General features: G+C 44.0%; 1 protein-coding gene across 2 annotated transcripts in view; it reads right to left on the reverse strand.

Annotated features, from left to right (window-relative positions):
* Nucleotides 2,899-14,686, reverse strand: part of NR6A1 (nuclear receptor subfamily 6 group A member 1) — a 220,235-nt gene continuing 208,447 nt past the window's right edge. Inside the window, exons 8-10 of one of the 2 annotated variants that reach the window (XM_018055752.1) lie at nt 14,328-14,449; nt 9,766-9,918; nt 2,899-8,051 (exon numbers count right to left, since the gene is read on the reverse strand). In XM_018055752.1, coding sequence (XP_017911241.1) covers nt 7,963-8,051; nt 9,766-9,918; nt 14,328-14,449 — 364 coding nt within the window. In that variant the 3' untranslated portion in view covers nt 2,899-7,962. The remainder of the gene's footprint in view (nt 8,052-9,765; nt 9,919-14,327; nt 14,450-14,686) is intronic. The other variant, XM_018055753.1, reaches the window with a different exon arrangement.

Here is a 14,686-nt window from a genome sequence, read left to right on the forward strand (position 1 = left end):
GCCTCTCCTTTGAACCAGCTACAGTGAATCCTCCTTAAACGCCCAAGACACAGAAACTGTCATCTCCATTTATCTGACAGGGGCAGTGAGGATCAGAGAGGCATCTATCTGGGCCAAGGCCACACAAGGTAAAGGAAGGAGTGGAATTAGAACTCAGGTGGTGAGACCCCTTGTTGATGTGTATGCTGTCACACAAACTGCCTGAGGAAAATGACCCCTGGGGAGGGCTCCATGGAGTCACTTCCAAGCTCATCCTAACACCCTTCCCTGGTCACCACTTCTGGGGATTTCTGGCTCCAGACTGACAACCCAGAGCTGCCAGCATACCCTGTTTCCTCCTCAGTTAAATAGAGATGATGTTACCTCAGAGGATTTGCATAAAAATGAATAAGGAAGGGTTTCTGCAGATCCTAATAGTGGGAATTCAATCAGTGCTGGTTTTTATTCATTCCTGAGGTTACCTACAAGTTGTATAACCTTAAGCAAATTACTTACCTTTCTGGGTCTTGGTTTTCTTATCTGTAAAATGGGATCATTATAGCATCAACTTCATAGGATGGCCCTGAGGAATCAGTAATCAAATGCACATAAAATATTTTTCTGTACAGCACTTAGCTTTGCTCTATATATGTTTATTATTATTTACTTCCAGGTAATTTCCTGGCACTCAAAAAAAGTTCAGCATTAGTTAAGTAGCAATTTATAAATTTAGAGCAATGTCCTCAATTTATTCCATGGAACACTGTCCCAACAGAATTTTACCAGGAGCAACGAATGATCCATGATCAAATACTTTTGGTAGACCCTGGGAAACAAAATTAAAGCTTTCTTCAGGTAGGACTTCTCAGAGCCTTAATATGCCATCAAAGGCTGGGAACCAATAAGAGGAAGGTAGAACAAGAGCAGTATTTCCTGGACTTTTGGCAGAACTTTTGCCTCTCCATGGAGCCACATATGGGTTATCTGTGTTCTGAGAAACCATTTGGGACAGCAATGCTTTTCAGATCAATTTGGGTCTGTTCATTCATCTCTTATAGAAATTAATCCTTTATTAATTTAATAGTTTTGCTAAGAGCAAAAAGTTCAACCAAAGGCCATTCCTGAGCTTTGTTACAAACTCCAGACATTCACATTCAGCAGTATTTGAGCTGCTAAGGCCGAGCAGGGAGGAAGCTTGTTGTAACTTTGGTATCAGATAGACCTGGATTCAAAAGCCAATTTTGTCACTTACTCATGTGTCGTTTGGTGCAAATGGCTGAACTTCCTCAAGCCTCAATTTGCTTATGAGTGAAATGGGGTTGAGATCTAAACCTTGCAAAATTCTTGAAGATTACAGGAGACAGTGTATTTGAAACACCAATCCCAGTACCTGGCACTCACGAGGCTTTCAGCAAATACGCTCTCTTTCTTGCACCTCTGTCTTATCGGTTCCCTCTAGGGCAAGGGAGAATCTACTAATTAGTTCTGCGGCGTTTCCTTTATTCTAAAACCATCTCTTTCAAACCTCAAGGGCTCTCTGGTTGCTTGTGCTAGAGGAGGCTGAGGTATGGGAAGGCAGCTGGACTTTCCTTCATTTCACACATGGGATATAATAGACTTTGACTGGACTCCTCAGCCTTTTAAGAAAAATTTAATTTCTGTATGAATTTTTGGCCGTGCTGGATCTTTGTTGCTGCGTGGTCTTGCTCTAGTTGCGGCAAGCCGGGGCTGCTCTCTAGCCGTGGCGCATGGCTTCTCTTGCTGCGGAGCATGGGCTCTAGGGTGCTCGGGTTGCAGCAGTCGCGGTGCACAGGCTTAGTTGCTCTGTGGCATGTGGGATCTTCTCAGATCCTGGGTCAAACTTGGGTCTCTTGTGTTGGCAGGCGGATTCTTTTATCAACTGAGGTACCAGGCCAAGCCCAGACTCCTCAGCCTTCATCTTTCCAAACTGAAGACCTTTCATCTTTCCCATCTGTCTTCATAAAACCCTCAAACCAAACACTGCCACTTCTCTGTATGGACTGTGAGATTACAGGACAGTTGGGCAGATCTTAGGTTCAAGTCAGGGCCCTGACATTTCATGTGTGACTTTGGGCACATACCTTGACCTCTCAGAGCTTCTGTTTGCTCAGCTCTAGGAAATTTATTTTCTGGAAAAACAAGTATGAACTGGTTGGACCAGAGTGACAGACAGGCAGGCCACTCAACAGCGCACTGTGGTCACTGAGGTTTCATTCTTTCCTGAGATGTAGCAGATGGCTTTCCTTCCTCTAACTCTTCCATGTGGCATTCAAGGTTCCCAAGGGCTTCTCCAGCCTCAACTCTCACCTGCCCCCATTCCTGCCATGGCAGTCCCTTGTTATGTCTGGGTATTTTGTATGTTTCTGACTCACAGCTGGACCTTCCAACATGTTGTTGACCACTCTACCTGGTCTGTCCTCCTCTTCCTGTCTGGTGACTTTCTTCAAGGCCTACCTTTAATACTCATCTGTGAAGCTCATCCTGAGTCCAGGGACTTCTCAGAGCCTCTATTTTCTCAACTCTAGAAAACCTCATCTGTTTTCTGGAAAGACAGGGATTAACTGGTTGGACCACAGTGACATACAGGCCCATACACATCGGCATGTATCAATACATACTTAGTTACAATCGTGATCCCACTGTGTTTGCCCCTCCCGCTAGACTCAGTTCCTCTAGTTGTGCCACTTTCTGGCAGGTTAGTGTCCCTTCACCAGTATTTAACTTTCATTTCTTCATTTACAAAGTAAAGGTAGTAATTCTTGAAGTTCAAGGAGGTTCAGGTTTGTGAAGAGTCCCAACAAAGTGCCGGGCACAGGTCTGAAGGCAGAGCCCACTCCTTAGAACAACCCATTGTCCCACCTCAGAACCCCAGACATGCTTCACAGACAAGATGCCATGTGCAGAAGAATTCACATTTATTGGTTCAAATACAGTACCTAACATTCGCTAAACATGCATTTCACACTAATTGGTCACATTTCCACAGGTAGTCAATTCACAGAAAAGGGCCCATTCCTTGCCAGATGGCAGGGTGGGAGGTAGCAGAGGGCCTGGGTAGAAGAGCCCACCAACTATCACTTGGTCATGCAGGACTGATGGAGCCAGGTTGGCGGGCAGCCCTTGGCCGGCCCTTTGGGGACAAGGGCTCAGAGACATCCTGTTTACTCGACTCCTGTGCAGGACTGTGGGTAGAGGTGAGCCTCGGTAGCCCAGGGGGAGGCTCATGGATGCGTGTGCCATCGCAGCTCCTGAAGGTGGCGTCATGGGAGGTGGTGCTCCCTGCACCTTGCATCATAGGAAGGAAAAGGAGGCCTCTTCAAGGCGATGGCTAGTCCCTGGCTGGGCTGGTGGGAAGGACTCCCCAGACATGGCCCAGACATTACAATGTAGCCACAAGCCCCTATCACAGGCCTGGGATGGCAACACAGACAAAAACACCCAACACCCCAGGGCAGGCAGGGTTTCTTTCTCCACAGAAACATGTAAACAGAGCAGGAGCTACAGTATTCTTTTCCCACAAGACTCCTCAGAGAGGAATAGACCAGGATGTCACTCAAGAGGTAGTTTTTTTTTTTTTTTTTTTTTCATGGAAATTTGAGTCAACAACATTATCATCTAAGACATTTCAGAGAAAGAAAACAATGGTAACCAAAGGGCAAAAATGATCCTTTGGCTGGCAGGGCTGGCTCCAGGATTTGGAAGACTAGCCTCCACCAGTAAGACAAATTTTTTCTTGGGCTTGAAGCAAGCTCTGGCCTGATTCATGGCTTCCCTTTGAGCCTGCAACTGATTCCTGAGCAGGCTGTAGCCCATTGAGGGCTGCAGGCCGAGAAGGGAGGCCAGATGGGTACTGGATTAGGCAGAGGGACCGGGCATCATGTGAGCCAGTAGAGGCAGGGTCACTGTGGTTCATCTTACAGGACAGACTGAAGTCTTCCCAAGTCTCAAGGGAGTCCAGCTCTGGTCAAACAGGAAGCCTCAGCATGGTCTGTGGGGCCCCTGCCTTAAGGAAACAGTCCAGGTCTGGCTCCTAAGCCCAGAAAAGAAGCTGTTGCTTGTGGTAGCCAGGAGATGGGTTTCTGGGGACCCTGTAATTAAATACACATCCCTGAGCTGTGGCCCTAGAAACCCTTGCCTCAAGGCTAACCAGTTTCCAGCACCTGGTGGAATGATTGCCGTTTCTTATCCTGAGACACAGATAAACATCATTTCACAGACACTGGACATAGATGCATCAAGCTGAGGGAAAAGGGAGGACTGATCAGATGCAAAAGCAGAGGGGAGTGCAGGGGGCCTCTCATGGATCAAATTGGGAAAGTAAGAGTGGTGGGTTTTTGTTTAGGTTTTTTTTTTTGCTTTTTTAAAAAAATTTTTTTTAACTTTAAAAAATCAATACAGAAAAATTTAAAGTTTAATAAAAGGGTTGGTCTAAAAAATTGGATTTCTCAAAATAATTGCAGAATTTTAAAAAGCAACAAGAAGACATAGACCAGGGGCCCAGAGCTAAAGACTTGGAACCACTGCTCCACTTCCTGCCCTGCTGGGAGGCCAGTCTTTTTACTTTGGCCAACCTTGGACATGGCCTAGATGTTGCCAATACTGGGTTTGTCTGTCTCTATCTGTCCCATTCCCCAGTAAACTGAGAACAAAGAGACTAAGGTAAGAAATGGGCAGCAGAGCAAGGCAGCTATCTCAGAAAGCCCAGGGTTTTAAGGACTTGGTGACATACTGGCCGTGGCAGGATTCCCTTCTCTGACAACAGGTGGCAGGTGTGAGGCAGGGTGCTGTGGAGTGGGTGACTGTCATGATGCCATGGAGACCCCTCAGTTGCCTCTACCCCTCCTCCTCTGGATCTGCTTTCCATCCCTGGAGGTTTGCCCACCTCACTATGCAACGGGCCTGGGGGATTGGGTATCCTCTGAGACAGGTGGAGTGCTTTGAGATAGGTTCTGGAGAGTCTCTCCAGACTGAGGGTAAAACCACCAAGCCTGTGAAAGACTCCAAAAGCCGACAAAGGAGCCAGAGAGTGTGAGTTGTGGGTGAAGTTCCAAGATTCCAAAGTTTTGTCTTGGATCAAGAAAACATGCAAAGGGGAAGGAAGAGAAAAGCTTGTATGTTTCAATGCAGTGCAATGATTGGGATTCTCCTTTAACACACAGCTTTCAGGGTCATATTTTTATGGTGGAAAGGTTCTCACTCAAAGTGAGTGCTGTTGGTGGCAGGGGATCAGAGAGAGGACAGAAGAGAGGGGAATTACAGACAAGATGCACAACTTTTTTCTTTTCCACTAGCAAAAAGGCTACCTGTTAACCAAACATCATGGGAAGAAAGGCGAAAAACAACACATCAAACCTCCCCCTCCAACCTTTCTCTGTGTCCTTCAAACTGAATTCACAAATACATCTAGTGGCTGACCTAATGTCTCCACACTGCTAGCTACACTCCTACCTTCCTCTCATAATACCTGAGTTTGCGACGCAACACAGTCACTTTACCCTGTTTAAAAAAAGCCCACGTCATAAAAGGACTGGGTGCAGAAGACATTAAAGGCGGTCCACAGGTCAGGCTCCGGCTCGGAACACATGGCCACTTGGCTCAGAGATTCTGCAGGGCTCTCGGCAATGAATGGGCTCTTTGTTCTGTGGAATCTACTGCAAACATTTGTAAAAATGGATTTGTACAATGGCAACTTGCAGAACCTTTCCCCACTCCACAAATTAACAACTTGCTCTGTTTAATGCTGCAGTATTAAAGAGACACGTTCCTGCCTCATCAGAGAGCAACTCCTTTCAGTACCTGACCCAACCAGTACAACACTTAATTTAAGAGAAAAACAATTTTAAAAAAATAATAATGATTTGACCGATGGAGGTCTAGAAAAGAAAGATAAGCACACAGAAGCTGTCTTGGAGAAGGGGTCTCTGTTATGTGCATCCTTCCCTACTTTGAGGAAAGTGGCTCGGAGTCTGACCTGCAGCCAAAGGCTGTGATCTAGTTTGGTTAAATAAAAGATCAGAGAAACAAAAATACTGTGAAATAAACAGATACATACAAATCTTCCCATTGACATGTGAAAAACATTCTGGTTGGAGCTTTTCCTGAGGAACGTCTCTCCTTTCCTTTTTTTTTCTCCTCAGAGCAACTGGAGAAACAACATTCAGAAGAAATGCTCTGAGTTTTAGATCCATCAAAGGACAAAGTCTTCACTTTCTGTACCCGTAACAATTCACCGGAAAGAAAAAATTACAATCTGACACAGACTACCTGATATGCACACAGTGTGGTGGCCCTCTGAGTAAGTGTGCTAGGCTGGGCTGGGATGAGAGCAAACGGCCTTTGACTCAACAGGCAAAAAAATGAGGTCCTGTAGGCCCCTCAAGCCTACCCAGGGATGTACCCAGCTAAATGGCCTGTCTGCTGCACTGGCTGTGGGAGGGACCTGGGCTTAGGCAGGGACAACTGCTGCAGTAAGGCGGAGAAGGAAAAAGCCCCTGAAAGAATTCCACGACAGACCTGGTGCGGCTGCTGGCCAAAGCCAAGAGGGTAAGGAACGTTTCCCAGGACTAGGTGGGGCAGGTAGTGAAAGAATAAGGGGTCAAGGCCATACCTGCAGAGGGGGCAGCCAGGCCTTTAGGAACATGAGGTAGTTTAAAGCCCCCCCTTCCCTTCCAGGAGCTTTGGACTCTAGCCCTCCAGACCTTGGTCAGCCAGGCCGCTGATACTCTAAGGGGCAGCTGTGCCACTCTGGGTCTTGGGCTTATTCTGAGGAAACCTGATCTTATTTTGGGAGACATTAAGAGAAACAGGGGTAGAATGTAGGGGCAAAAATTCTGGTCAGCAGATGGGTGAATGGTCCTTCCAGCTGTTTGAGAGAGACTGCAGTTTCTGATTCAGATCTGGAGGTGGAATGGGATGGGGTGGGGAGATAAACGGGACCTCCAAAGGAGGAGTGTTCATTCTGTTAGCAATCTGGCTTTTGTCCCACTAACCGCTGAAGGTGAAAAGAGAATAAATCAGTAGTGGGCATCAGGATTTAGAACATGACATTTTGTTCAGCTGTTTTTTCAAAGGGTCAGTAGGAAGTCACGTTTATAAGGGAGAGGCAACGAGTGTGAGGAGAGTAAGGAAACTAGGTAGCTGTGAGTCCCAAGATAGCTTGTAGACTAGTCCCGATCAGGGCTTTGCCTAGGTGAAAAGGTGACAGCGGCAGAAATCAGTACTGGTGGTGTGGATGGCGGGGAGGGGAGGCCCCAGGGTATGATGTGAGAATAGAAACCCTCCTCCCTGAGGACCTGCTTGGAGGGTGGACACCTAACTTAGATTTGGTCACTGTGCCCAACTCTCACTTTCCAAAGAAAAGAGATGGTTAAATCCTCATCTCGTGATCTGTTTCCAATGTCTCACCCACTCTGCTTAGTAAACCTCCTAACACCACTTCCCCTTTTACGGTGTGCTCTTTTACCTGGTAATTCTTTAGCTAGTAAAAGGCAATTTGCTCTCTGACAGACTAATATATGAGTCTGCTGAGAACGTGTGGAAAAAGTAGGGTTGTTGACACCCTTCTCTTTCCACTGAGGTAGTCATCTTTGTCAACATTATGGAAATAGTCATCTCAGCCCCATCCCACCCTCTCCCTCAAAATACAAAAGAACTATCTCTAAACAATGACAGCACGGCAACATTACACATCTTCACATTCTGTAAACTGCAAGGAAATGCACCGGCTGCATTCACACAGAAGCATGTGCATCATGCTGAAGGCCATACATTCAACTCTGTCGTGAAATAAATATATAGAAAAATGAGGTTAAAAAACAAGACAAACAAAGACTCTTCTTGCTGTGGAGGCAACTGGCAACACTGCTCCACAGCCTCCATCTTGGTCTCTCTGGCTTTCTTCTGGAGCCTGTCCTGCCCACCCCAGGCGTTAGGGTTGGCCTGAGGAGGGGTGCTGGGGACAGATCACTCCTTGCCCACACTTGTCTTGCAGGAATGCAGCACCACCTTAAAGAGGAGGGGCAGCTGCTCCAGGGGAACATTCACCATCTTTCCTGGGAAAAGGTGGAAAAAGAAGTCAGCTTTGGCAGCCAGTGAAATGGTGTGTTTGCCTCCTCCTGGGCTGGGGAAAGGAGAACACTGCCCTGTTGAGTGACTGGGGTGAGGAAGGTGCTGTGCCAGGACTATTACAAAGGCAAAACAGACTGGGCTAACATTCTAATATGTAGCCCCATTTCGGTGCCCTAGGGAGTCTAGTAATGGTGCAAGCTATAATTGTGGCTACTATCCAAAGAATACTGAACTCTGTGGTAGGTGTTTAAATACATTATCTCATTTAATTCTCACAATATTTCTGTGTGATAGATATTACTTTTTATACCCATTTTACAAATGAGGATTCTGAAACTGAGAAGTATTCTTAGATGTCCTCTTAGAGAAACTTATATCCTGTTTCATTTCCTAGCAGAATCTTAACTAGCATTCTATGAAACATTGCACTACAGAATGGTATAATGGGAATAAAATGTACTGAGGAGAGAAGCGGAGTTTACAGGGGAAGATAAATTGAGAAATTCAGGGTTAAAATAGGTTTGCTTGTTTTAAGTTGGAGGACTTCTAAGAGCGTGCAGTGTGCTAATATACTCTGTAAATATCTGAGGCTACAGTTCTCCCTGACAGAACCCTAGAGTTACTGGGGAGTATTTTTTTTTTTTAAATACTGATGACCGGGCTCCACTCCGTTATCAATTAAGTCAGAATCTCTACAGGTGCAACCCAAGCATGGGTATTTATTAAAAGCTTCCCATGTAATTCAAAGGGCTGACAGGGTTGACAACTCTGCCAATTCTGTGGGGGAGAACTTCTCTCTATTAACTTCTATTTCATAAAGCACCTGATTCATATCTCATTTGGAAGAACATAGTTTTGAAAATGCTGAGATGTAAACTACCAAAACACTCCTAAGATTCTACCAGTTTATTTAGGTCCAGGTCCTGTCTCCTAGACTATTCTGTGGCCCAAAAGTTAAAAACTGATTTTACTAGATTGAACATTTTTTCCCTTCAAAACTGTATTCCTTAATTTTACAGAAACAATCTTAGACCAGACGTCACAGTTCTTAGTTGCCCCTCAGTATGTGCTAGATAACTGTAAATAAGATTCTTTACCAAATGAAGTAAAACAACAAGAGTAAAAGCCAGGATTTTATGTTGAAATGGACCTATTTAAATGTCAAGAAGCTCAGAAGGGGGTCAAGACCACAAAACAACTACAACAAAAGTTGCTTTGTGAACACAGGATCTTTGATAATTATTTTAAAGACACCTCTTTAAGTGAAAGATCCTCAAAAACCTATAGGCAATTCTAACCAATAAAATTAATTTTTAAAATTGAGATATAGTCAGTTCACATGCTGTAAAACCCACCCTTTTAAGGTATGTAATTCAGGAAATGAAGTTAATCTGAAAAACTTCGAACCTGTTTCCCCATCCATAGAGTGGTCAACCATATTCAGAAATTGTTCTGAATTGAATAACAGGCCACCAAGTACCCTGCACTTTACAGGAGCCTAGGAAATGTTAGATTCTCTTCCCTACAAAGAAAAACCAAACTTCTCATTATAATGTAAATTTTTCTGAGGGCAGGGCTAGTACTTCTTTTATTCAGCTGGTGATGGGCCTGGCATCAGCATCCTGAAAACACTGCTTTCCTTATTCCCTTCACAAATTAAGAAAAGCAAGGAAGGATTGGAAGCCCAGGGCCCATTACCTGCAATATAGCGAATCTCAGGTAAGCACATCATGAGGTCAGGAAAACGGTTCGGCTGATGTGTATATTTATATTCAGTGAAATCCTGGCAAATGTACCAATATCGTCTGTTCAACTGTTCCAGCTGCGAGGCACTGGTCAGACCCCTGGTATCTGTGAAAAAAGACCACAGGAAATGGGAGGGACTTCCGCCAGCTCCTTGAATATGTGTATCTTTCACTGAAAAGTTATTAAACATTGTCTCAACAGGGAATTGTTTTTTTTTTCCTGACATGGAGGAATTAAAGCTCTGGGTAAGAGAAGAGAAATTAGGTAAATGAAAAAATTATCAAGGACAATCACTTAGACTGAGCCCCTTGAGGGCTAGGCTGTCATCTTTCTCAACTTCATACTCAGCTCCCAGCACGGGGTTTGGCACAAAACAGGTACTAGTGGATGCTGAACAAGAGACTGAATAATTTCCCAATTTATCCTTCACAATAGCTTTAAATTTGCTCTTTGCTGGACCCATTCAGAAATCATGCTGACACCTATATTCTCATGCTTGTACATATACTCACACATGGTCTCCTGTGTGCTTCTACTCAGACTATTCTACCTGGGCCACTGGTATTCTACTGGGTCCCTCCAGTTTTTGTTTTTTTTTTTCTTTATATAAGCATATCTTGTTTTATTGTGCTTTGCTTTACTGTACTTCACAGATACTGCATTTTTCACAAATTGAAGGTTTGTGGCAACTCTGTACCAAGCAAGTCTATTGGTGCCATTTTTCCCAACAGCATTTGCTCATTTCATGTTTCTTTGTCACATTAGGTAACTCTCGCAATATTTCAAACATTTTCATTATTATAAGATTTGTTATCTGAATCTATGGTCAGTGATTTCTGCTGCTGCTGCTGCTACTGCTAAGTTGCTTCAGTCGTGTCCGACTCTGTGCGACCCTATAATCGTCCCTGGGACTCTCCAGGCAAGAACACTGGAGTGGGTTGCCATTTCCTTCTCCAATGCATGAAAGTGAAAAGTGAAAGTGAAGTCGCTCAGTCGTGTCCGACTCTTCGCGACCCCATGGACTGCAGGCCCACCAGGCTCCTCTGTCCATGGGATTTGCCAGGCAAGAGTGCTGGAGCAGGGTGCCATTCCATTGTAATTGCTTTGGGGTGCCACAAACTGTGCTCATACAAGTTGGTGAACCTAATCAGTAAACGTGTGTTCTGACTGTTCCTTTGGCTGTTCCCCTGTGTCTCTCCCTCTCCTTGGTCCTCCCAATTCCCTGAGAAACAACAATAGTGAAATCAGGCCAATTAATAACTGTACAATTGCCTGTAAGTGTTCAAGTGAAAGGAAAACTCACACATCTCTCACTTTAAATCATAAGCTAGAAATGATTAAGCTCAGTTGAAGAAGGAATGTCAACAGTCAAGATAGGCTGAAAGCTAGGCCTCTTGGGAGTTAGCAAAGTTGTACAGGCAAAGGAAAATTTCCTGAAGGAAATTAAAAAGCACTACTCCAGTGAACACAAAAATAATAAGACAGACAGACAGCCTTATTGATAAGCTGATAAGGAGAAAGTTTGAGTGGTCTACATAGAAGATCAAACCATTCACAATATTCACTTAGACCTAAGCCTCATCCAGAGAAAGGATAACTCCTCTCAATCCTATAAAGCCTAAGAGAGGTGAGGAAGCTGCAGAAGAAAAGTTTGAAGCTAGTAGAGGTTGGTTCATGAGATTTAAGCAAAGATGCTGTCTTCATAAAAGGGTGAGGTGAAGAACCAAGTGCTGACATAGAAGCTGCAGCATTTTATTCAGATGATCTACCTAATAAGATAATTAAAGAAGATGGCTACACTAAACAAAGATTTTCAATATAGACAAAATAGCCTTATGTTGGAAGAAGATGCTATCCAGGACTTTTCATGCTAGAGAGGAGAAGTCAATGTCTGGCTTCAAAGGACAAGCTGACTCTCTTGTTAGGGGCTAATGCAGCTGATGACTTTAAGTTGAGGACAATGCTCATTTACCATTCCAAAAATTCTAATGCCCTTAAGAATTACACTAAATCTACTCTGCTTGTGTTCCATAAACGGAACATCAAAGCCTGGATGACAGCATATCTGTTCACAACGTGGCTTACTAAATATTTCAAGTCCACTGTGGAGAACTACTCCTCAGAAAAAGAGATTCCTTTCAAAATATTACTGCTCACTGACAAAGCACCTGTTCACCCAAGAGCTCTGATGGAGATGTACAATGAGATTAACACATCCATTCTTCAGCCCATGGATCAAGGAGTCTTTTCAACATTCATGTCTTACTATTTAAGAAATACATTTCCTAAGGCTATAGCTGCCCAGAGATAGCGATTCCTCTGATGGATCTGGACAAAATAAATCAAAAACCTTCTGGAAAGGATTCACCATTTCAGAGGCCATTCCCAAGTCATTGAAAGAGGTCAACATATCAACATTAACAGGATTTTGAAACAAGTTGATTCCAGCCTTCATGGATGACTTTGAGGAGCTCAAGACTTCAGTGGAGGAAGTAACTGCAGATGTGGTAGACATAGCAAGAGAACGAGAATGAGAAGTGAAGCCTGAAAATGGGACTGAACTGATGAAATCACATGAAAAAAAATTTTAACAGATGAGTTGCTTCTTATGGATGAATGAAGAAACTGGTTCCTTGAGATGGAATCTACTCCTGGTGAAGAAGCTGTAAAGACTGTTGAAACAGTAACAAAGGATTTATTTAGAGTATTACATAAACTTAGTTGATAAAGCAGCAGCAGGGTTTGAGAGTACTGACTCCAGTTTTGGAAGAAGTTCTACTGGGGGCAAAATGTTCAAACAGCATCGCATGCTACACAGAATACACTGATGAAAGAAAAAGTCAATTCATGTGGAAAACTTCACTGCTATCTTACTTTGGAAATCACCACAGCTACCCCAATCTTCAACCACCACCACCCTGATCAATCAGAAGCCATCAACACTGAGGCAAGATCGTCCACCAGCAAAGATTATGACTCACTGAAGGCTCAGATGATGGCTAGCATTTTTCAGCAATAAAGCATTTTTTTTGAGGTATATACTCCGTTTTTTAAGACAAAATGCTACTGTACACTTAACAGACCACAGCATAGTATAAATATAAATTTTACAGGCACTGGAAGTCAAGAAATTCATGTGACTCACTCTATTGCAACACTCACTTTACTGTGGTGATCGGGAACCAAACATGCAATATCTCCAAGGTATGCCTGTAGATGTCTTTCTCATACATGTGTATATATTATATAGTGTGTTCATATACATATAAACACACAATCCTCTTTTTTCATACACAGAATATATTAATAAATATTCTCTATATAAACCTTACCCTGCCTTTGAAGCCTCACTATCAGATTTCTCATTCTCCAAGTAGTTGTTACTGATCTCTTCCCATTTAAGTGGTAGAGGGTGTTTTTTGGTAAGATTTTTTTTTAATGTGGACCATTTTAAAAGTCTTTATTGAATTTGTTACAATATTGCTTCTGTTTCACGTTTTGATTTTTTGGCCAGAAGGCATGCAGGATCTTAGTTCCCTCACCAGGGATCGAACCTGCACCCCCTGCATTGGAAGGCGAAGTCTTAACCACTGGACCACCAGGGAAGTCCCTCTCCCCTCATCTGAGGCTCAAGCAATGTATCAAGTGCCATCCATGTACTTCTTGAGGCCAAGAGCCTGGGATCTAATTTATTGCAATGTCTTTAATGCTCAACACAGGGCCTGGCCTAAGGGAGGCACACAGAACACCAGACAAATGCATAAAAGGTGCGGAAGCAAGAGGAAGAGGTTTAGTTGGTACCAAGGGAGGAGCTGGCAAAGAGGAGGGGATCAAGAGTCTCTAGACTAGGAAACTGAATACAGGAATAGTCCACTGTCCATGTCACGGGCAGCAAAATAGCCCAGTTCCACTCTGAGAGCAACTCACTCACATGCTATCCTGGAAAAAAGGGAACACAAATTCTCTTGCATATTCTGGTTACCAGCAGCTACACAATGCCAGTTTGCAGGTAATACTCCATGTAAATCACAATCACCACTCTTCTAACTAAAGCCATGCTTGATACGGGCATGAGTTTCTGTGCACCTCCACTCTGCCCTGAAGGGGCCCGTCAGAACCACTGCCAGCTTGTCACAGGTTCCTTATCTCCAATAGTCTCATCAGTCACTCTGCTCTTCTTCAGTCACTGGTAAACTTGTGCATATTTTAAATGACGCATGTACTGTCCTTGATGTCTGTGTTTAAATGCACTAAAACTGACTAAACAAAGCAAATCCTCTTCCTTCCTCTATGAGTTATAGAGGCTGTGGCATTTAGGTTTGAAGAAAAAAGTCCAAACCATGCCCTGCACTACAGTGGGGCAGGGTGATGAGGAGGGCAGCGCAGGACTTCCAAGATCAGTACCCACATGATGCAACAGGCCTGAGGGTAAAGGGGGTAGGGGGGAAACACGAGGGCAAATATTTGCTGGGCAAAGAAAACTAAGTCCTTTCTTCCTATCCTCAGTTACTCACCTTGATTTAGGAAGTTAATTGCTTTCATGCAAGCATACTCCTCATTGCTCACTTTTAGCTGATGAAACTTGTGGTACAGGTAGATGAGCCGCTCAATCACCTCCATCCCTTCATCACTAAATCTGGAAAACAGACACAGGTGTTAATAGTGGGCTCTGACTACCAGTGGAGGTAATGGAAGGGAGACAGAAGTCTCCTACAGCTCCTTAAGGCAGCTAAGACAGGAAAGAGGCTGAGCTTGGGGGAAGTGGACTCCAGAAGCACTTGTGAAGGACAGGTGAATTCATGGTTTCTCTAGAGGCCAAGGCAGCTCATACAAGCTGCTGTTCTCAAGGTCAATTAGGGTCAGTCAAATTCAA

This window comes from Capra hircus, chromosome 11 (genome assembly GCF_001704415.2).
Source record: "Capra hircus breed San Clemente chromosome 11, ASM170441v1, whole genome shotgun sequence".
Classification (NCBI taxonomy): domain Eukaryota; kingdom Metazoa; phylum Chordata; class Mammalia; order Artiodactyla; family Bovidae; genus Capra; species Capra hircus.